This window comes from Paralichthys olivaceus, chromosome 4, assembly GCF_024713975.1.
Source record: "Paralichthys olivaceus isolate ysfri-2021 chromosome 4, ASM2471397v2, whole genome shotgun sequence".
NCBI lineage: Eukaryota > Metazoa > Chordata > Actinopteri > Pleuronectiformes > Paralichthyidae > Paralichthys > Paralichthys olivaceus.
In genome coordinates this window covers 24,095,804-24,119,483 of record NC_091096.1, presented here as the reverse complement: position 1 = coordinate 24,119,483, position 23,680 = coordinate 24,095,804, and the positions used below count along the sequence as shown (strand labels likewise).

General features: G+C 41.4%; 1 protein-coding gene across 3 annotated transcripts in view; it reads left to right on the top strand.

The window, feature by feature from the left end:
• Positions 1 to 23,680, top strand: part of unc5db (unc-5 netrin receptor Db) — a 184,353-nt gene that overhangs the window by 106,058 nt on the left and 54,615 nt on the right. For all 3 annotated transcript variants that reach the window (XM_020093970.2, XM_020093968.2, XM_020093969.2), the window contains exons 4-7: positions 1,897 to 2,040; positions 4,046 to 4,149; positions 15,333 to 15,513; positions 16,307 to 16,474. In XM_020093970.2, the coding sequence (XP_019949529.1) occupies positions 1,897 to 2,040; positions 4,046 to 4,149; positions 15,333 to 15,513; positions 16,307 to 16,474 (597 nt within the window). The remainder of the gene's footprint in view (positions 1 to 1,896; positions 2,041 to 4,045; positions 4,150 to 15,332; positions 15,514 to 16,306; positions 16,475 to 23,680) is intronic.

Genomic DNA, 23,680 nt, shown 5'->3' with positions numbered 1-23,680 from the left:
AAACACATGTGACAGGCCTTAAGCCGATGACTCAGATTAAATATGGGTTTTGTTTACTCATCTGTGGCCATATGACAGGGTGACGAAGATATCCAACTGTGGGCTTGCAGCATGTTGCCTAAGAGGATTTTGAAAGAGTGTGTTTCTCTTCTTCTTTAATTTGGTATAATAAGAGCATTGTGCAGCGTGCAGTGCTGCATGCCTTCTGTGTTACATAATACTGGATATTGTCCTGGTGTCGCTTGCATGGCGAGCCTACATATGCTGTTTGAAGCAGTTAAGTGTAGTCCAAATTATTAATGCTAATTCTGCTTCAGCTGATTTAGCTTTCCTCTTGTTAGCAGCACTGAGCGCTCAAAACATACAGTAGAGGCCCCAGGGGTCTGTGTTTCTGCCAATTTCCTTAGCGATGCTCTCAGAACCTAGCCGAGAGGGGGAGAATGCACTGATTTAGGAAGTGTGCCAGCCTTTCCTAAGAACTTACGCATAACTAATCCTGTAAAGCCCATTGATCACCGAACCAAGCCTGTAGATGTATTGAGGTATTGATTAAGGACTCTTTAAGGACCATTACTTAGAATGCAGGGCTTTCCAGTTAGCGTATTCCCTCCTATTGTGCTGAATGTACTGTGGTTGTAAATCTGACTAGACTCAAGTGACTGGTATTACCACAATTAAAAACCCATTCTAACGCAAGACCCTAATACAGGATTTCAGCACTGAATCATGGCATAGTTCTGTGTTGTGTCCACCACCTTGGTCCAAACCGTAATGTCTAAACAAGCATTACTGAAGGTGACATCTTGTGAAGACATTCATGGTCATGAAGCTTGTTTACTTTTGTTTGTAGCAGTGTCACTAGCAGGTTTATTCAGAAATATTTATATTGTCTTGATTACCACGACCCTTAAAACAAATAGCCTTGGTTTCAAGAGATTGGATTCTAATTTCTAATAGTGCTACAAGGAGGAGCATCTTGCAAAAATACTTCAACATCAACTCAATAAATTGGCAAAAACATTTATTCAGAGATGATCCACAGATGTTCATACCTACCTAGCACCTTTATGAGGTTGATATTTGTGGCTTTCATGAAAATGTCTTGGCAGATAATTATTTTTTGGTACATTGGTTCAGACGTTCATCAGGAGGAATAACTTAATGATAGTGATCCACTGACTTATCGTCTACTATCCTCATCATGTCACAATGTTCATTTATCCAACACTTAGAACCAGATATCCAATGATACTAATTGTATTTTTTTTATCCGCCTCACCTGTAGTTGTTAAGTGTAAGCACTTGTAATGCAAATATAACTTGTGTTGTTAACATTGCTACAGATCCCTGCCATGGCATGTTTGACCAACACAGGATATGACATCAATCAATCAGTCAATGGATCAAACTTTATTTATACTGCACCTTTCAAACAAATCAAATGCAATTCAAAGTGCATTAGAAGTGACTGACAATATATAGGATGTTAAACTTGAATAAATCTGTTAAAAACAATTACATTTAGAGACATACCAAAGCAATCAATTATAAGAAATAATATTTATAATTACCACACAAATGTTGGTCAACCAAAACAGAATACAAATAAAGGATAATAATATAACCATAATATCGTAAAGAGCTATATAAAAACTAGACTTATAGGTGGATTTTTCACAATATAAAGGCTTCCCCTGATAGCAGGGATTTTAAGAACCAACCTTTTTGCACTGCTATGCTTTATTTCCTCCATAACTCATTGATAGCTGGTAATGCATCGGCTCTGCTCAGTTTTCCTTTCTCATTCCAAGAGAGAGAGAAATGTATTAATTCAATTTGTAAACATATTTTGTTTGTATAAATTTGCAAACTGTCTTTTGTTTTCCTTTGTCCTAGGGCTTAAGGTGCGGGAGGTGATGATCAATGTGTCCCGTCAGCAGGTAGAAGATTTCCATGGCCCTGAGGACTACTGGTGTCTGTGTGTGGCCTGGAGCCACCTCGGTACCTCCAAGAGCCGCAAGGCTACTGTCCGCATCGCCTGTGAGTATGGAAACACCTTTTGGCTAAGGAATTTAGCAGGTAATATGTATCATTAGGTTTGTTGCTGCTTTCCATGATTAGAGCTGAGCAAGAAAATGATGAGAGGACTAAGTGAAAGTGAATGTAGAGTGTGTGTTTCTAATTTAGGTTGGGACAGGTTATTTGTCTTTGGACTTTTTTCTGCATTACTCCTAGATTTTAGCACTTAATGTCCGCTATTACTATCCAGCAAACAATGTCGATTGTAAGTCTTGTTTAGCGTCTACTTTAATTTTCTTCTATTGACATGAGCATGTTGACCAGTTAACCCTGGCCTGTTCCGTCTCATAATAACACTTTGCAACTGTGATCCCATTAAGACCTGTTATTAGCATCTGTCCTGAGTGATCCAATCACAGGTGGTACTCACTAAGTACTGGGTCTGGGAAGCATGTGGCCAAATTCTTTTCACTAAGTGAACACCAATGCACCCTGGGCCACATGTGAAGGTTCGATTAGGTGACGTCCTCTGACTCAAACGTATTTCTGCATATCTCATTTCTCTATTTGTTTGTTGCCACTGCAATAATACTAAAAATGACCAGCACATAATGGTTGATACTTACTTACAGTGCAGCCTTGTGCAGAACTTTTTCTATGAGAGCAGCGCAGCCGGAATGGGGAAGACTGGCAACGAACCGCCGACCTTTCTCGTTAGAGGACGACCCGCTCAACCCCCTGAGCCAGAGCCGCTCCCAGCTGTGCGCATTCATTCAATTAGTCCCTCCTGAATCTGCTTGCTCTTTCTCCAACACTATCTCTCGCTCGCACTGACACACAGACAAACATAGTCATCAGCCACATCTGTAAGCTTGACTGGGTGAACACAACATTATTTGGTCTTCACAAAAACAACTGAAGGTCGTGTTTATTTGCCTGTAGAGAACAAATCCCAAGTGATCACAGGAGATACATTCAGGTCACGTTCTAATTCCAGGTGTGGACAAACTTGGATCTCTCAGGACGGATGTTAATACCAGGTCTGAACAGGGCCAGTGAGTCACTGTAGTGTCCAGTGTAGTGTCAGCATGAGAGGATGAAGTAGGTGTCTTGTAGGCTAACCTCCTGTCTTGATGGTTGAAGCAGAAGTATTATGAGGCTCACCAAAACTGTCACAGTGATGATAACTCTTCACAGATTGGAGCTTATTATCAAGTCTGAAGCATGCTGTGTTAGCACAGCGGGCTGATATAACCTTATCAGAAGCAGCATCAGATTTATTAGTTGTGAAATAATCAATTCCTCCAGTCAAAGTCTGTCCAATCAAGTTTGGACACGATGAAATATTCACAGCCGCTGTGATCCAGCAGCTAAAGGCCACAATTGCTGCAGTTGTTGCTTGATTTTGATATGGCCTTGAAGAGAAAGCACTTTTGAACATCAACACAGGAAGGATGTTTGTTCTTGTCCTTGAAAGAAATGAAGAATGTCAGATGTCAGATCTTTATCTTGTGGGATTTGCATATCATTGTGTTTGTACTTACTTGCACTTATCTACCTGCCAGCTGAACAGAGTTTTTAAGGCACAATTATTGAGTTTCTTCCGTGTATTTATATCCCTTATATGCAGGGAATCTCTCATGATCCTAGGCTCTGAGACCCATTCATAACCTCATTGAGAATGACATTTTAAAGGTTTTCAGTTGATAGTGGCGGCACAGTAAAAGCAATTTGAAAAATGGGCAGAATAGAATCTGTCACTATCGTGTGCACATGAGTGAGCAGGATGATCAGAGCAGTCCTCGCTGACTTCCTCCATCCTGTGTAACCTCCAAACCACCTTGTCAACAGATTACTAGGCACAGGGGCATTGGATCCTCTCTTTCCTATACAGGCTGCAGCAGGTTTTGAAGGTCATAGCGTGCAGAGCTGGGGGCACGCTGGCATGTTAGCTGCCGAAGAGGATTGAGGCCAGGCTGACCGTAACACTTGACACCTGACAGCTGCCTCTTATCTCCCCTAACAGACCTGAGGAAAAACTTTGAGCAGGACCCCCAGGGGAAGGAGGTGCCAATCAATGGGATGATCGTACTGCACTGTCGCCCTCCGGAGGGAGTGCCTGTGGCGGAGGTAAGGCCGACTGCTCCTAGCTCCTCCTCCCCTGAAAGAGGGGAAGCTTATACTCCCGCCGAGCGGAAAAGATCTGCATCAGGGCGTCCGTCTTTATTCTGCTGGTGTAACTCTCTGCCACTCAGTCAATTCTACCTCCGGCTCTACTTTCTCTGACCTTTAGGAGATTTATATAGTTGTGGTACATGCCAGCTAGAAGTCCACGTAAGCATTTAGAAGTGAAGGTGTTGGTTTTAATGTGCAGTAGCTGTCCGAGATGAATTCACACCATAAATTTTAATCAAATCATTCCCAAAACGCTGAATAATGTATCAATAAAAGATAGACATCACACACTCAGAGATTCTCTTTCCAATTTCAATTTATAGCACCATTAGCCTTGCGAGTCTCGGGAGGACACATTGTGAGAAACATCTTGCTTAAAGTGGGTCAGGCCACTAAGCGAACGGTCCAGTTACAGTTTCGGAGGCTGATATTAGGGAGTGGATATGGATTGATCCATCAGCAGCTCCTACTGTGGGTTGGCAAAGACATAAAAGTCTGGAGAGTAAATTGCATCATTGTGTCGTTGCTATATGGACACGGCAGATATGTGTTGCATCAGCGTGTGCAAAATATCCATGAAAGATACCTGATACCTCTCAGTAGTCTGGAATCACAGCTGCACATCACACTAGAATCCCTGTGGTTTCCCCCAGAGTCTTTTGATGGTGTGAATCACACAGTATATGGAATGATGTTCAAATTTGATTATTCATCTCTCTATATCCAAGACTCATTCATGTCTCAACACATCTGTTGGTTGTTTTGTTTCGTTTTTGATGCTCTACCAGTCAAATTGTGTCAAGATGCTGCATTCACCACTCAGCTGGATCTAACCTCTACACTAGAGCAAGAGTTACAAATACAGTTCATCTTTTGTAGGGTGCATATTGAGACAAAATAAGACTTTTTGTCTGCCAGAGAAATAGAAACAGAAATCAGACACTTCTGTGTAGTTATTTTATCCATTGATGTCCTTTAGTTAACCTTATTATTATTATTATTATTTGTTGACTATATAAAATGACATGGGGATTTACTCTATGTAGGCTTCTCCCAATCCTCTTCATATGTATGTATGTCCATCAATCCCATTCATATGAACGTGCCATCTCAAGTCCACCTTGAAGGGATTTCTTTAAAGTTTGCAAAAACATTAACTTAGACTCAAGGATGAACTCATTTCATTTTGGTAACCAAAAATCAAAAGTCGAAGTTAGCCTCACAAAGTATGTTTCTGTTTTTTCCTGAAAGTTATTTATTAAGATCAGCTTTAGGGACTTGGACTCACTGATTAAAATTTGGTGGCCAGAGGTTAAAGGTCACCATGACAACACTCAAAACACATTTATTGCCTTGTAATTGTGATGTCTCAGGAATTCTTTCAAATTAGGCGCTCATGTTCACTTGGTCTCACAGATAAACAAATGTGATGTTTTAAAAGTCAAATGGTAAGGTCATAATGGCCTCACAAAACATGTTCCCGAATATAATATTTCAAGACCGTCTTGAGGGAATATCTTCAACATTAGTGGTCACTTAAGGATTATCTGATTCAGTTTCAGTGGTCAAATGTAAAGGTCGTGGTGACCTTATATGAATCTATATGGAGAAGGAAACTGCACTGGTTGGCAGAGGCATCGAACTGCAGTGTGGTATTTCTAGTTTCTGTGTAATAATGTATTTCACTGCAGGCTACAGTCTCTGCTATGGGCGTGACAATCAGTAATTAACCTGCGACTGCTGTCGACAAAGATGATTGAACGTTCGTCCAGAAGACCAATATGGTGATTACATATTTAGCATTACTATGCCTAGTGCTAACTGAAGCGCCGTCGCCTTGGGAGATGGAGAACAGATGTTTCTCACAGTCAACCTGTACGACTGACTTCAGGGGAAAATACAGGCTTCAAATGTCTCGGTGAAGTAAATGTCACCAAATTCACTTTCTTCTACAGAAGGAGATGCTCTGGCTCCATATTTGGTTCAGTGATTATCAGCTTGAACGATGGATGTGTAATTGATGCATGCAGGGAACAGATTTCGACAGAGGTCAACCTCCTGCCCTGCACTGTATAAATGATTCCGCATTGAAATGGAGGGGTGATGTCATTCTGGCACCGCTGAATCCACAGTGGGATAAAAATAGTTGAATCTGAGCGGTACAGACCGAATCACAATCTCCCGTCTAGTCCTTTGTCAACACAAATGAGCCCAGCAGCGAGAGATGGGAGTGAATAATGCAGAGAGCACAGGGCAGATATCCTCAGCCCAGTCGATTTCAGCGCACCTTGTCCATGAAATATTGAGGTGGCGTCCACGAGTGCAGCAGTGTGAGGTTTCAGCAGAGTGCAGCAGCAGGGCGGATGCTACTGTAGCAAACACAGCGCAGGCCCAACACAAGGTGAGTCTGCGGTTTGAAGTGCAGCGCAAACACTGTGCTTCTGAAAGGCGGGTTTGGGAATCGCCTTTGTCAGCAGGGATGTCAGGTTGTGAGCTAATGAGTCCCCGGTTACTCACAGTGAAATCATTTTGTGTTACGTGGCAACAACAGTTTGACTCTGGAGCAGAGCCGGAGGTGAGAAGTGCCACTGCCGATTGTTTTCTGGTGACAGTATTTTTTCTTCTCAATAATTACTTTCCTTATTCTTTAATACTTCCAAACAAACACTGACATGTCAGCATGTTTTTCTAGTTCTTATATCAATTCCAGTTCTATTATGTGAGACACAAACAAATTATCACATTGAGTTCACAATGGGTTTCGACCAAAAGTCACCTTTTACAATTTACAAGAAACAAGTTTCTGTTTCCGTTTCCGTCCATTTTCTTTTGTCATTATTATTAATATTATTTTTTGCTATATAAAATAACATGAGGTTTTAGTCTATTGCTCTGTAATCATCTGCATTCACAGTGTCAGACATCCATTTTCATTTTGGCAGGCTAGCATTACATTTTCTTGCTACCACAACATTATTTCATAATAAGATACACCAGCAGTAGACGTACAATGATCAGGTGTAAGAATACCAAAGTATCTTATTGGCTGCTTGGTATTCTCTTTGTGTGCTTTAGTTTGAATTTAGGTTTCTCAGAACCTCAGTGTCCATTGTCATGAACAAACTAACTTCCACACATGGGAAAAATCTACCAAATAACTTGTTGAAGCAAAGGTCTGAAGGTGTGTAAATGAGGTTGAGGAGGTGTTAAAGTCTTCTTCCACTGCGGCATACGATTAAAGAACCCATCCCGGCATACGTCCACATAGACATTTCCAACCTGAGAAAAGTAAAAATTACAGCGAAATGCAAAAGTGTTGTTTATCGATTTAAAATAATGCCTGAATATGCAGTAGGCATTTGGCATTTATATAAATTGAGAGGCTTTAAAGCAGCAGAAATTATATGAATTAAATAAAGAATTGCATGAAGTGGCTCTTTCCTGTAATATTTCATCTTAATGCCAAACACTGTTGACTGTCATCCACTTTCGTCCCTGCTGTTTATAAACCCAGCACATAATTCATTTGTTCCTTCAAAGTAAAGGTCGCTTCTGAACCGCCAGTTATTTCTGTGTTTCCTACAAAACACATTTACAGTTGCATTTAAAATGTATAGAAATATAATTTAAAGAGAGAAGGTTGGACCTATGTCCTCACCATGACAACGTTTCAGTTGGGATAACTTCTGAATGAGTCAGTATATTTTAGTCTCTAAAAATAATAAATGTTTTCTTTAACATTTAAGTTTTAGACATACCGTACTTAATACCACAAACCTCACATGACAGTATAGAGTGTGCAGTAAATTCTCACTGGAGGCCACCTAGCGTGACTGACTGGTTTGTACTATGAGAATTGTATGTTTTATTTTTTTAAGATCACAGAGAAAGAGACAGGAAAAGCCTTTTACCTCCTCTGAGAGGCCGTGTCTGCAGGAGGACTGTCATCCCCACACCTCTCTGGAGTGTCTTCAGGTCACCGCTTTCCAAATACCTTCTGCACCAAATGTGCCACAATAGTTTCTCCAAATAAAAAAAAAACGTGGAAAAGAAAATTAAAAGAGAAAGCTTTTTCAAGTCTTTTGAGTATATGGTGAAAATAAGCATTTCATATTAATATGTTGCCACTACAACATGAAGGCTGCTCTGATCAGTATTTTTCTATAAACAATGGATCAAATAGCATGTGTGAAAAATAAAGAGGTCACTTGTTGAGACAAACCCTCCTCTCTCCGGAGCTTTTTAGCATTTTGTAGCTCATCATCCTGGTTTTACAGCCCACAGACTCTGCTCTGAACAACTCAGGCACTCAGTAACATCACACCAAGTGAATGCTAATGTGGCTCCATGTCTACTGCATGTAAATAGGCAATTGTTTGCCATCATGTTTGCCATATTCACTTTTTATTAGGTCAGTGCCCCCAAGAATTCAAAATATAAAATGAATGCAGCTTCAAAAACATTATCATGGATGAATTTACTTAATAGTGATTTTTTTTTTAACACACAAACTGATACATTGTTGCTACATTAAAAACAAACCACAACCTCTCTATTGATCAATGAAGCATTTTTCCATTTTTATTTTTTTTTCCAGTTTCAGAGCTTTTCCATGTTGATATGTTGAAAGTCCCAGTGTGCACATCTAGAGGAGCGTGATGAAAAAGAAAGAACACTAATGTTCATTATGAAACAAAGCAGTTACAAAGACTTTGATGTTATGGCGTTAAACCGTAATTGAAAAGTTAAGTTAATTACAGTACTTCACCATAGTTGTAAACCTCTTGATACAAATTTCACCTTGAACTTTTGAAATGCATTTTCCAATTTGAGATAAATAACTTTCTCTTTGCCAAGAGTGAAAACACGATCCTTACCACACGTGGCAGCAGGTCACCGTGCATGGAGAAGTTATCTGCAGTGTGGGTTGATACTCTGTGATGTTACACAGCAGATACATGAAAACACAACACATAACAAATTGAAAATAAAAACTTTGATGATATATTTAAATAGAATGTATTATTTTTCAGTTTTTATTCTGCTCTATGTCGCAGTGTATAAATGTTTAGTCCAATTCATGCTACTGCGTCTACGTCTACTGCTACTACACCTAGACGTGTACCCTACGCAGAGCACTACGCTGTACCCTGATGCCCACCTTTCCAAAGATGTAACTACATGTCGATGCGACACAGACCTCAAGAGCTGTGATTGGTCCGCTTGGTAGAATCGCATTCACATCTGAGACTCACCGCCATTGTTGAATTGCGTTCAATGAACGAACAAGGACAACGTCTTCGTCTTCGTTTTTGCAGTTCTTTAAGAAAAATGAATTGCTCTTCAACATCTGTCAGCTTCAACTCCAACATAATCTGCTTAGTAACAGCGTTTCGGCGGTGTAATTGCAGAGCGACACACACATACCTAACCTAACAACTATGAATGCTCGGCCACATGCATAGGCTACGTCCGCACCTATGGTGTAGCTTTGATGCAGAAGCATAAATTGGACTATAACATGTGTCCTGCTGCCTTTATGCGACTGCGTGGACCTAATTGATACTACTTATACTGTCAGGTTTTAATAATATTTTTGCTTACTGCTTACTGCTTAACAACATAAAAATACATCAGGGTTGTTTGATATAAAACTGTGTACTGTGTACACAAATAAATTAATTTGCCTATTTCAGTGCATATTTTCCATCAGGAGAGAGACAGACAGAGAGTTTGCTGTTTGTGGGTCTGGTCAGTTTGAGTGCTTGACTAACACACATCTTTAGGAGTGGGGTGATGCAGATTGACTCAAGTCGGGTTTGAGTGAGAATGAAGAAACCCTTACCTGTTTATCACTATAGCTTGTTAGTTGTAGCTGTTGGTTGGAAAGTAGCACAACTATCTATATCACAATTATACAGACAATGAAACCATATGTATATTACCATAGTAATTGAAAAGCCACTACATGAATAGTTATTGTCGCCCAGCATTTCTAAAACATTTGTTTTTTCTCAGGCTTTAATGCTCAAACATTTAAAGCTGTTAAACAGAGAAAAATACAAGGACACAGGTATGTGAGCTTCATCTGAGTGTTGATTGGAAATGTGCATATTCTCGAGTGTTTTGCTATAAAAATACCTTTACACATGGTATCCTAGGAGCAGGATCTGTAATTTATCTGTGGTTAATAGAACGTAAGAGCAGCTTATTTGTAATTCCGTTTCGGTGATCCAAAACCAATCCTCCATTTTTACTTCACAGATATCATGGGGTGTGAATGCAGAAGGAGATCTTTTGACTCGGGGAGAAAGGAGTCTATGAGAACCCTGTATAATGAGTTTCTTTTGAGAGGTTGCTCTGAGAGAAAGTGTGAAATGAACAGCCAAACTGGAAGCCAATTTCAACTTCCCTGAATGAAAGCCTTTAATCCGAGATGAATCCCCTTGATCTACAGTAGCTCAGGTAGACAGCCCAGGCTACGGCTCAAAGGGGAATCAACTAAATGCTTCTGCACAGTTATACAAGCTGTTCTCCACTGAGCTTCGCAAAGACATCGCAATGCTGCTCCAAAACAAGTCAGCATTTAACTATATGTCCCACCCCCCGCCTTCCCTGTAACTTTCCGATGCTTCCGCAGAGCGCCTTTGTTATTGTCTCATAGGTCAGAGAAAGTCTCCCAGAGAGCAGATGATGAGCTTCATTATTAAGCCAAGCAATTACATCCACCCCCAGCCCCGGCCGTAGCCGGAAGCTCCCTCTATTTATTTCGTTAAGATAAGACAGATCGGGGTGGAAAAGCAATGCAGTGCCACGCAGCTCAGAGGGGAGGAGAGGTGGCATTTGGGAAGCAACAGGGGAAGCGGATGGTCGACACAGGCCCACTTTGTGTTCTCGTCGTATCTTTTCTGATTAACCTCTGGAGTGGGCGAGCACGGTTGAGGTGCAGATAGCTCCCCACAGCTGTACCTGCTGCTGTCAGGCTTGATGTTCATATGAACACACCGAGTCATGCTGACTACAAAGAGTCGATGGGTATCAGTGTGTGTGTGTGTGTGTGTGTGTGTGTGTATGTATGCAATGAGCTTGCCATGTGCTGCTGATTGGTTGTTGGGGGAATCCGTGAAGTGGATTAGCTCCGTGCTCTGAGGTGTCGCTTCTGATAAGCTGCTCAGCGGGTCCCGCTGGCGTCCCCCGGTCCTCGAGCTACACCTGACACAGACACTTAATCCACGTAATTGCGTTGATGAGATACTCAGCGATTAAAGAAAAGAAAAAGTTCTGCTGCCCACGCCGGCTTCGCCACAGGCAACTGAGAGTCGCCCGAAAGGGGAGGAGATCGTGCTTAATTGTGACACCGAAGCATGACTCAGCAGACAGATTTCCCCTCCTCATAGGGCTAAAGCACGTCGTTTGTACTGCGTCACCTTGACATCAAATGACCATTAGACCCCTGAGTGTGGCGATGAGGCACACTCACAGGGAAAAATGTGTCAGCTGGCAAGGTCTTTATCAGCTTTCTCCTCATAAGTCTTGATGATGGCTGCGGTGTCGCCAGTTACACCGCTCCTCTGTCCTCTAATTGCCCCTCAACCGCCACATATCTCAGCATCTAATCATCAGCAAATGTCATCTGAATGAGCTGTGTGTGTGTGTGTAGTCAAGTGGATGAGAGTACCTGGCCATGTAGGGCTGGAGGAGGTGACCTTCAGTGGCGGCCCAGGTAATGAAATCACAGGGAGGAAGCCCTGATGTGAAGCCCTGCATGGAAACCCCTCCGTCAAGGCTGACACTGATGACCGAGTCCTAATTGAAACAAATGTGCCAATTAGACAATTCATTTCTCACATCCTCTGCCACACACTTGCCGGGCTAATTTGTATTTGTCCCTTCATCTTTTTTTCTCCCCCCCTCCCCCCTCCCCCCTTGCATCTCTCTCTCTCTCTCCCTGTATCTCTCTCCCACTGTCTCTCTTTACCCGTCTCCTGCTGGGTGAATCTTTTTATCATTACCCACTGGCAGTTAGCGGCAGACAGACAGTTAATGTGCAGCGTGGACCCCAAACACTGAGGGGCCGGCTCGTGTCACACGTTAATTGCCTCTTTCAAGTCACAAATTTCCCAGGATAAAATTGAAATAAATACATAAAGACTTGGGGGACAGGGTGGAGGGGTGCAGTGGCGCCACTTGTGTCACCCATTCAGTGATGGATGACTTTAATCATGAGGAATTAGATCCTGTCCCTCAGTCCTCCGTCTCTCTTTTTTCTCTTATCTATCAGAGATGCTGAGGCATCCGATGAAACCCACATGAGAGGATATCTTTTAATTGTCGAGAAGAATCTCGGAGCCTTTGAAAATCGGCCTCCAAGTTTCCGTCCAGGCAAACAGAGGAAAATGCAGGTTTGCGTTTCTGTGCCGGTAACTGCCCTCTTCCTGTCTGAAAAAGAAAAAAATTCCCACTTCTGCTAAAAATGTGTTTCAATTGACTGTGTGGAAAAAAATAGAGAATACGAGAAATGATTACTGTGTTACGATGTTCATTATCATTTTTATTTGTGTCAGTATATACCTGCAATCCATCATCCCTTCGCTCGGCGTGTCATTTCTATTTACCCAGCGTGTGCATGCCCAAAGGCACTTCCTATTTGCATCCGGCCTGAGCGTTGTTTATTATAAAGAGTGCCTGTGTGCTTCCTATAAATCCATCAGCTCGGCCTATTCTGCCACACCATGAATGTAATTTGTGAACGCAGTGATGCAGCTCTCTTACCAGAGTAGACGCACTAAAGCGTCACTAAGTTTGTAATTCATAATTAGTTTTCCTCTCTATAGCTGGTAATTGGTTATAGTGCATCTTGTGACTGCTTAATGGCTTCAGTGTCAGTGTCCGTGCTGCCTGGCTGTGGCAGACAAGGTACAGTTGACCAACATTTCTGTGGGTCACTGGGCGGGTGCAGGCCACTACAGTTTAATGTGAAATGACTCCAAATGTAACATCTGCATCTTCTGAAAACAAGAATGAATTTCTTGTGTGTTTGTACCAGTTTGTTCTTCTTAATCTGTATTGTAATTCTCTAAATGCAAATGAGGATAACTGTGCACATTTTCCAATTTTCCTAAAAAGCATTCATGCTATTGCTAATGTTGGAAGAAGTTGTGTGAAGAAAGTGCAAACGCTGCATAACTTCAATCTTCAACGACCACACACCTCATGAGGCACGATGTGATTGTGAATAGCTGGACCCAGAAAGTTACAAAAGCTTCATTGATTGTTTTGGTTTCAGCCGTTAGATAAGAAGCTATAAGCAGGAGGCACTTTGTAGTAGGAGGCTCCTGTTGGTGGTGTGCTGTTGGGTAGTCACCTGTTAATCACCTACTGCTGAAAGTTACTTTCAAACTGTTGCCTCTACACCCTTCACTGTGTTCATTGCACACAACCGCAGTTGTCACAAAGTCATTTAACAATTATGACAAAACATATTTGTCAGTGTGCTGTTTTAAATGCAACACGTTATTGTGACTAAATTTATGTCATTAAAAATGTTGTTGAAGAAAATGTTAAGACTGAAAATGTTAGAAAACTATAACCAAATATCAATATTTTCAGAAGAGGAGGGCAAATCAAACATTTTCATATAATTACACAATTTAAAATGGCTGCACTGCCCATTTCTCTTCCCAGATGTCTTCATCTAGGCAAAATGGCACAAGTGGAGCTTGGTCAGAGAAAAGAACAGCTATAAGCCATAACATCATTCATTAGTGTCTCACCACAATTGCTGCATTGCTTGTAAATGGGGTTTTATCCTCCCCGGACAATAAGTAGCTCAGCCAGCTTGTTGGCTAACTTAGTGCTTAAGACAAATGTGTTTATTTTAGAGTGCTAAACCTACTATTCATACAGGAGCATGGACAACTTAATACACATTGGGTGATTTTGATAGGCTCCATGCAGTTTCTATTGGTTATTAAAATACACAGCATATAATAAGTCTAATGAAAAGCAGTTAGCTGTTGAGTACATGTGTTGGGTGCCAAAGAGGTTTTAAATATTTATTTACAAATGTATTTGAATAGTTATGTACAAGCCATTAAAAAAAATGTATTCCTGCTTTATGAGTACAACATAGTCTAGCTGCCGTTAAGTCCAACAAAACTAGAGAATATAAAATCAACTGTGACTGAGCACAGAGGGTTAGAGTGGCTGAGGCAGGGTGATCCTGAGCAGAGTCGAGACAGTGGTCAGGAATCAGACGGGGCACGCACAAATAACAAGGCTTCCCAAAAACAGACTAGAGATCAGGATAAGCTGGACGAAAAATGAATACCTCAGGGTATAATGCTGTGGTGAAGTGGCCGAGCCGGTCATTGAATACTGGAGATGGTGATGAGTTGATTTGAAGAGTGCAGGGACAAGGCAAATCAATCCAGCTTTCTATGCAGGACACACAGTGGCTCATGTTTTACTCTTGTTATACTCATAAAAGTGCAATTTTTTTCTGTTCATCCATCCATCTATACCGCTTAGCTTTGAGTGTCACAGCGGGAGCTGGAGCCAATCCAAGTCAAGATCATATTGGGCGAGAGGCAGGAGGCACCCAAGACAGGTCACCAGTGTGTCACAGAGCCAACATATGGAGACAAACAACCATTCACTCTCACATTACACATACAAGTAAGAGTCTCAGATGAACTTCTCACTTTGACGGTGGGAGATAGCCAGCGTTCCTGGAGAAAACCCACACAGACACAGGAGGAACCTGCAAACTCCACACAGAAAGATCTCATTTGAACCCGGGAACCTTCTTCTTGTAAACACTGCACCGCTCGGCTGCCTGGCACTGTTTTAATGCTTCAAATCTGGTTTCTACCATTTTTTACACAGTGCGTTTGTTTAGCTCTGAGCAACCGGCAAACTGCTGGTGACCTACAGCTGAGTTCATCCTGTGTGAACTCACACACAGCCCGGAAGCTGCTCCTCTGTAAAAACCACTGCTCACTCAAATGCTTCCTGTGTAGACTCGCCGTAGGATGGATGCTCCTACAGCCTAAAGTTGTCAATGCTTTTTATTTGAATAACACTTGACATAAGTGGATTTCTCTCTACAATATTTCTCTTCTGTTCTTCATTACCAGGTCGAATGGCTAAAAAACGAAGAGCTGGTGAGCTCCCTGACTGACGACAACATCGACACCCGAGCTGACCACAACCTCATCATCAACGAGGCGCGCCTGTCCGACTCGGGCAACTACACCTGTCTGGCCAGCAACATAGTGGCAAAGCGACGCAGCGCCACGGCCACTGTGATAGTCTTCGGTACGCCGTCTTCTCCAACCGCGTTACATCACACTACAGTGTCGTGACACAATGTTAACATAGCACCTCACATCACTTTGTTTGTTTCCCTGCACCTCAACACAAGTGATTAAAAGACCCATCCCCATGTTCCCAATGAAGAGAGATGTTTCCTCTTTCTTTTCAATGAATGTATTATTCAAAGACTCAATTTACTGCCTCTCATTTAAAATCAATGTGTACTTTATGAAAGGAAATAAGCCACTGTGTCTTAATCTCATTTAAAAGGAGTGTAGCTTATTAAGTATTTATTTGCCAGAGGCCTTCCAGCCGCGCGGGTTTGCACCAGCTTTGATTGTGCGGCTTGAACATCTCGATTCCACTCACGTAACACAGAGGGATCATAGAATAAACTGCTTCAGTCGGAGCGCTAAGTGGTCGACTCCAACCTGTCGACCACTATGAGTCAGTGTCGCCTTCAGAAATGGCAATTCAGTGTAATGGCTGTTTTCTTCGCTTTCTCACAGTTCCATGCCTTTATCTTAATCCAAGAGCAACGAACACTGAACAGGCAATTAGGAGAGCGGGAGCTGTATATCCACCACAATGACTGTGCTGAGCTCAATCTGCTCCAGCCGTTATGCATTGTTGCCTTGCAGCGCCTCGCACCATGCATAATCATTAATAGCTGCAGCTCTTGTTAAAGTATTCAAAGCAGACTTGTGGACAAATAACACGTTGTTGTGCACTCACTCTACCTCTCCTTCTTCTTCCTCTTCGTCTTCCTTCTCTAAATTTGCTGAACTCTCTCCAGTGAATGGTGGCTGGTCCCTATGGACGGAGTGGTCAGCCTGTAACGTGCCGTGTGGGCGCGGCGTCCAGAAGCGATCTCGAACCTGCACTAACCCAGCTCCTCTGAACGGCGGCGCTTTCTGCGAGGGCATGTCGGTACAGAAGATCACCTGCAACGCACTGTGCCCAAGTCAGTCCCTCTTGAACTCTGCATTGTTTCTGCATAGAATGAGTAGAACATCAAATGTATAGAGTTGTTTCTTTTCTCTAGATGAGATGTAGTAAAGGGATAGTTCACCCCAAAATTTAACTTCACTCATTATCTACTCACCACTATACCGATGGAAGGGTGGGTGAAGTGTTTGACTCCTAAATACACTTCTGGAGTTTCAGAAGTAAACTTTGTAGCAGCCGAATCTGATACAATTGAAGTAACTGACCAGACTCAAGACGTAATAAAACAACAGAAAAGACATAACTTGCCTCCATACTGCTCATGTGGTGTCATCCATTCGACTCGAAATGGTCATTTACACCATGTTTTAAGCGTAGATGTCCTCTGATACGTCCTCTGATACGTCCTCTGATACGTCCTCTGATACGTCCTCTGATATGTCCTCTGATACGTCCTCTGTTATCCTCCTACGAGGTGCAATGCCAGACACCATCGTGTAGCTAATTCCACTAGCTTAGTCACTTCCTGTGGACGTTAGGGCTTAAATGATGTTGTAAATGACCTTGTGTTGAGTAAAACATAAATGTTTTGTGGACTCAAACACTCCCACCCCTCCATCGGTATAGTAGTGAGTAGATAATGAGTGACTTTTCATTTTTGTGTGAATTATCCCTTTAATTCTTGGCTATGAATGATTAAGGTGATTTGTCAAAAATTCAAACATGCTGCCAGAAAATGCCTAAAGGCAGTGATCACATTTAATTTGCTAACGGTGGATGACAACTATTTAATTTTCTAGCTCCATTTTTTCTCTTCTCTTCTCTTTCCTGATGACACACTTCAATACAATGTCTTTTTAAGACACCTTGCAGTGTCACAGTGTGTCACCCCTCTTAACAAACTTGGTGTTTATCTGCTGAGGATATCCAGGGTGACTTAAATGAGCTTACATTCCAGCCTCAATAGCTTTACGTTCAACCAATAATGGGACAGATCCATACTGACCTGACAACATCCCTGCGGCAGCGGGCTGATCGTGTTGTAAAGAGAGTAGTGCTCCCTGAAGGAAAAGACACAGCATAAAAAAGAAGAGGGGATTTATGATGTAAACTAAAGTGACTGGAGGAAGCAGCAGCAGTGAGAGAGGGGATAAGACTCCGTGCACTGTGCAGTTCAGGGGGAAGAGGGTGAGCTGAGGTGCTTCTTGAAGCAATGGGCGTGATGTGGTTAGTTCGCAGAGAGGTAAGAGGTTATCTAGCTGTGTAATTCAGGCCCGTCAGCATGAAGACAGATCTGCAGACGGCAGTTGTATTTCTAAAACCTTTTCTTAAGACAGGGCTGTTACATAGTCCAGAATATTACTATTGGTCCTCCGCTTTGAGCTAAATACAAATGTGCTGGGGTTTAGTAGCTTTCCTAGTGTTGCTAATTTATAATTTATTTTTGTCACTTGATTTGGCAGGTTTTTGGGATTTTATCTAGCAATGTTTCTCAAAAAAGCAACTAATAAATATTTCATTGACTGATTTCATTGGATGCGGGTTGTCCACTAACCTAAACACTAAAGTGTCCTTGAGCAAGATACTGGACCCCAAATTGCGTCTGACGGCTGTGCCTGCAGAGTATGAGTGATGTGTTATAGAGAAGATCTGGCACATAGATGCACTTTATGAATGTGTGTGTGAATATGTGATGGGGGAAAATGTGCTGTAAAATATTTTGAGTGGTCATCAATACTAGAAAAGTATTATAAATACAGACCATCCACTACTCTCTACTCCTAACTCCACAGCCTGTACAACAGCTTATATTAAAAAGTAGTTATAGTTCGATTTAGATATATATAAATGGTGTGATGGCTTCTTAGAATAAAGCTATATTAAAAGCAGTTGTATAGAATTTAAATAATAAAATAATATTTTTAAATAGGTGAATACATGCGTTATGATGTTGGCAATGTGGAAATTGAATGTGACATTATTGAGCAAAACCTACTTCCGTGCAGGCTTCTTGCAATATACTTTCCTATACTTTCATCTGAATAAAGTTGGCAACACTGTTCTTACCATAGTCACCATTTTAGTGTCGCATGTAATTGTATTTTTTTAATAAATAAAGACAACTTTCATATTGCTGCTAACATCAGAATTATATTACTTCTCCCAGAGCCAGTTTGGTTCAGTTAGAAACTGTATAAAACAGGCTCAGCAGGCAGGTGAGACTATTAACATGAGGTCTCCTGGTGATGACCTCACAAAGTCCAGAAAACCAAACAAAGAAATAATTTAGCCGTACCAGACATTTCCTGTGAAGCTATTGGAGTCATTTAACAGTCAAGCCTGTGAGTCTCAATCATGGTGTGCTTAAATTGTTCTACAGCAATTATACACTATCAATTATGAATTTACTTTGCCAATTCCATCTTTTGGACACATGATTGTTGGCATGAATACACCTGACAAGCTCAGCCTATTTTACACATTTTTCAGGATCAACCTTTCTTCAGTTCACAGGAACGTTCAATATCAATGTTTCTTTATTTTATGTTTTTTAGACCGTAAGGAGACGAGTTGCTTGCTTGGCTGGGTATATTGATGTTTATCTCAGTTAACTAGATTATTTCTGCCTGAAAATCCAAATAGCAAATATGGGACGGAGCTGAACCAGCAGGACAAAATCAGATATGTTTCTTTCTACAGCCTGATAGATGATAAATCGCTCCTGCAAAGAAATAAAACCATTTTCTGCTTTGTGCATCTGCATATCAGTTATAGGAGAGAGGAGAAGATTAGACCATTCAAACCAATGAAAAGCTTCCTAAAGAATCAGTTTTGCTCATGAATATTTTCAAAAGAGACATTATACGAGTTAAAGGTAAACCTTTGTTCGTTTCTAACCTTTCCTCTGTAGCGCTATGCCAGACAGACACAGCTGACTCACTGTTCGGTCAATCCAGTGGCAAAATAAAGTTGTGAGGTGATACAGGGTGAGCCAGTAGGGTTTTTTGTCCAAAAAGTTAATTTACACAGCCTCCAGACAGCATTCAGAACTCATCATCTTGAACACATTATTGTGTCAAGGATTTAATTTTTAATGAATAAAATTTCAACTTCTATTTCCATTTTCCCCCTACCATTATTCCAATCATAAGTCACGCAATGAAAGCATGTTTTGGAAATTGAACTTGAATGTCTTATTTTCAAAAGTGATCAGAGTCTTTGCTGTAGCACAAACTGTGGTGTGGTTCATCCTGTTTGTTTAAATTATCCTTGAGATGTGTCTCGCAATCCAGCAAAATGAGTTGATGAGATACTCACCTGTGTATATAAAATATCCCACAATTCCCCCTGCGTGACAGAGATGTCATTAAGTCTGAGGAGCTGTGGACCTCAGTGATAAAAGTGTGGTGAGGCATAGATCAGGTCAAGAGGGATAGAACCGTTTTGTTATGGCAGATGACAGCACGAGTAGTTTACCAAACAGCCTTTAAAGGAGGGAAAAATAGATTCTCAGCTCCGAGGAGACAGACACTATGTCTGACAAACACCAGGCTCTGCTCTCCACCTGTCCGATACTTTCCCCACTGTGACACATGTCCTTAAGTGGCCCGGACACAGAGCCAGAACCCCTGAGGGGAGACCTGAAGACGACAGTTCACAGACTATTCCCATCCAATCTGATAGAGCTTGAGAGGATCTGCCAGGAATAAGGGATAAACTGTTAAATCCAACTGTGCAAAGCTTCTAGAGACTTTCACAAGAAGCAGTGGCGGCTCTAGGATTTTTTGTAATTGGGGGCCTTAAGGGGGCCACACAGATTAATTATATTTCTAACATCCCTGCACAATTCCTGCAGGCGCACATTTAAGTCATTCATTATTTATTTATTATTTGGCACAAAATATGTTTGTAAATTAGAAATCTCAGTTCAAGATTTTTTATAAATTTGCAATCAAACTTTGTCATCCTAAATTATTAAGTGTCGACTGATTTAATTTCATCCAGTTACAGTTGCATCTACAACTTAATATTCTGTCTGTATAATCTGTCTCACAAGTCTCATGTATAACAGTTGATGTAGGCTTTCTCTTTGTTACCTAATGTGAACACATTTACTGCCTGTGAAATCCCCTGTGATGCAGTTAAAAATAAGTTCAAATGTAGTGTTTCCTCAGCCTGATCAGCCAGTGGTGTGAAAAAGCAAATGAAGAGTTGGCTTGAAAGGTGCCAGACGAGTAGGTGAAAAAAAAACAGGAGGGAAGAGATTCACAAAAATCAGATAAGAAAAAATACACTAATGTTTTTAGCTTAATTCTTTAGAGGCAAACAGTGCCCTCTTATACAATGCCACATTTAGCGTACTCACATCTGCATGTGTGTTTAGTATAAATGAAGATGTACAACCACGTCACCCTCTGGCCAGATGTTGGGCCCCTGCAGTTTTGTCAGTGCCAGCACAAAGTTGCACATTCTGGATACATACTGTCATTTTCTATCTATTACCTTCTTTTCTCAAAGAGTTCAGAAGTTGGGAGAAGAGGTCGTCCAATAAACCTGCCATGTGCCAATTTGTTCCTTGGGGTCAGACTGCTGTGGCACAGATGTGGACAGAGAGTCAGGTTTAGTTTGAGGGCAACATGGAGGGAACGTCAGGGTAGGATGACGGAGAGATGTGAAAGAGATAAAGAAGTCAGGAGGGATTTAGAAATAATGCTGACAGGGTATTACTGTAAAAGTTTGCAAATTAAGTTATGAGCAGGATGTATGGTGCAGAGCAAATCCAACTCAACTCATACTTTAGAACAGAAGATGCACACAGACAGCACTGTACTGTGTGCCGTGCTCTGACCGTTTCCTGTGCGAAACAGAATGACGCATCCTGAATATACGTGAGGAAGTGGAGAAAATTATTTTTGTTTTCATTCCATAAACGGGGGATTGAAATAACCTTTATGTTTGTATTTAGTTGTGATGATATTTTCAACTATAAGTTCACTGTGCTTGTTCACCGGACAGATAAATGTGAGGATTTACGTCAGTTCTAGATCGCGTCAGGAAAATATAACACCTATAAACTATTTTTATATATTTACGTGGGTGTGCCCAGGTGCACAGGAGCTACATAATTTTACATAAATAATTCAGCATTCTTAAAACAGATCTTGTATCCCTTAAATTCAGTGCTGAACTTCATTGAAAGTCATTTTCTCATGTTTTTTATGCTGCATATCTAACTTATAAACAAAACAATTTTAAAATGCATAAACAACATAGAGTTAGAATTTGCATATTTTACCAAAGGTAGCACAGAAAATGACACATGCAGCCACCTTCTATCTCTGAGGAGGTCAGTGATCAATAACACTCAGCTTTTACTTTTTCAAGGTGCAGCGGCATCTGACTTTCAAAACGCACTTTCCGCCTGGAAGTAAGAAACAAAACATTTAATGTCTAGACGCCAACTGATGTGTTTTCAACCACCTCTCATTGCCAATTAAAGCTGTTACCTTAAACGCACCTTCAAGGGTTGGAGGCGGCTGTCTGCAGCGCTGTCCGCAGCGCTGTCCGCAGCGCTGTCCGCAGCGAATGACCTCACTGAGAAAAAAATCATTATGTGCGAAAGAGGAGGAATAAGAATTTCCTACTTGAGCAGGGATATGCAGACCTGTTGCCTCCACCATAGCCTGGAGGCCTCACTTTGGGATTGAAGATATATGCAGCAGACGGAGGAGCGGGGTTGTTAGTGGGAGGAAGGAGATGCAGACTAGGGCGAAGCGTAGGCTGCGGTGAACCCAGCTGTCCACTGACTGACAAGGCTGTCCAGCTCAGAGCATTGCCTTAATGATGGTGTGAGTGTAAAGAGAGATCGGAGGATAGATGAGGTCAGAGGGCCGCCCCATCACAAAGCAGATTGGCACTTAACAAGAAATGGCAAAGAGAGAAAAGAACAGACACAGAAGAGAAACTCGTCATCTTCAGACTGAAGTTCTGGGGGAGAACAGGTAATTAAAACTACGTCAGTACACACTGTGTACCGTTCAGACCCACTGGGTATCTGTGACAATGACATCTACACCTAATCATCGCCTCAGGGGTCTCAGTCGACTTTATTTCCTCCATATTTAGTAACACTTGATCAAAAGCTACAAGGCCCAACAGTTTGAGGAGAGTACCTTATTAAACGTGAAACTTTTGTGGCCTCTTTTTAATTATGCCATTGGGTATTTTAATGGGCCAGTAACAATACATACTAGAACCAGTAGAGCTGCAGTCCAACAGTTAACGTTTGCTTCATTTTATCATAATATATAAGTGGAGGTTTTACACAGATGACTTTGATGTATTGCATTACGACAAAATTTCAGAATTAAAGATCCAGTAAAAGAGGGAGCCTCTTTCTTTCCTCTTTATTTCACTGACTCAGTCTGGCTCTTTAGATCTTAAAGATCATGGTTCTGTAGCTAAAAGAGATAAAACACTCAATTATGTTTCTTCAATGGGCTCTGCACATAGACTGATGAGACCAGTAAGACCAGGCTGCCACTGCAGAGCTTTGAGGCATATATGTATGTATATCCTTCTGCCATTTAATCTAAAGCTCCACTAACAATCGTTTCATGATTGTCAAGCATATAAATCATTTCATTGCCAGATCACAGTATAGCTGCTTTCAGACATGCAGTTTCTCCTGCCGTTAAATACTCTGGATAATATCTGAGCAAGTGGCCGCATCGATGACATTTCTAACATGCGAGGGACGAAGACAAAAAGAATACATGTATCTCAGGATGAAAAAGCATTTCCATGCATGAATAAGACACAGACAAAGATGTTTAGAGCTGACGCCCAGGTCAATGTGCTGTAAACAAAAGCATATGATTACCACAGCAGAATTTATATGTGACATCCTGCCTCTGCCGGCTGCACCACCCCTCATCTTAACTCTTTCTGAGTGGTTGTGAGGGCAACAAATGCCGTAGGAAGTCCGAACCGCATACTGCAGACATTCAGTTCATGTCTGAAAACAACAAGTAACAAGTAATGCAAGGTTAGACCTATTGTTGTTTAAGACATTAACATTTTTAAAACTGAAAAACAGGGTTGTTTTAGATCCTAAAAATCCTCTGGTGAGTTAAAAAGAAAAAAGGCAGAAAAATCTAACTAGTAGAAGCTACCAAAATGTCACCAAAACAATTTAATGAGGCCAATTCATGAAAACAGA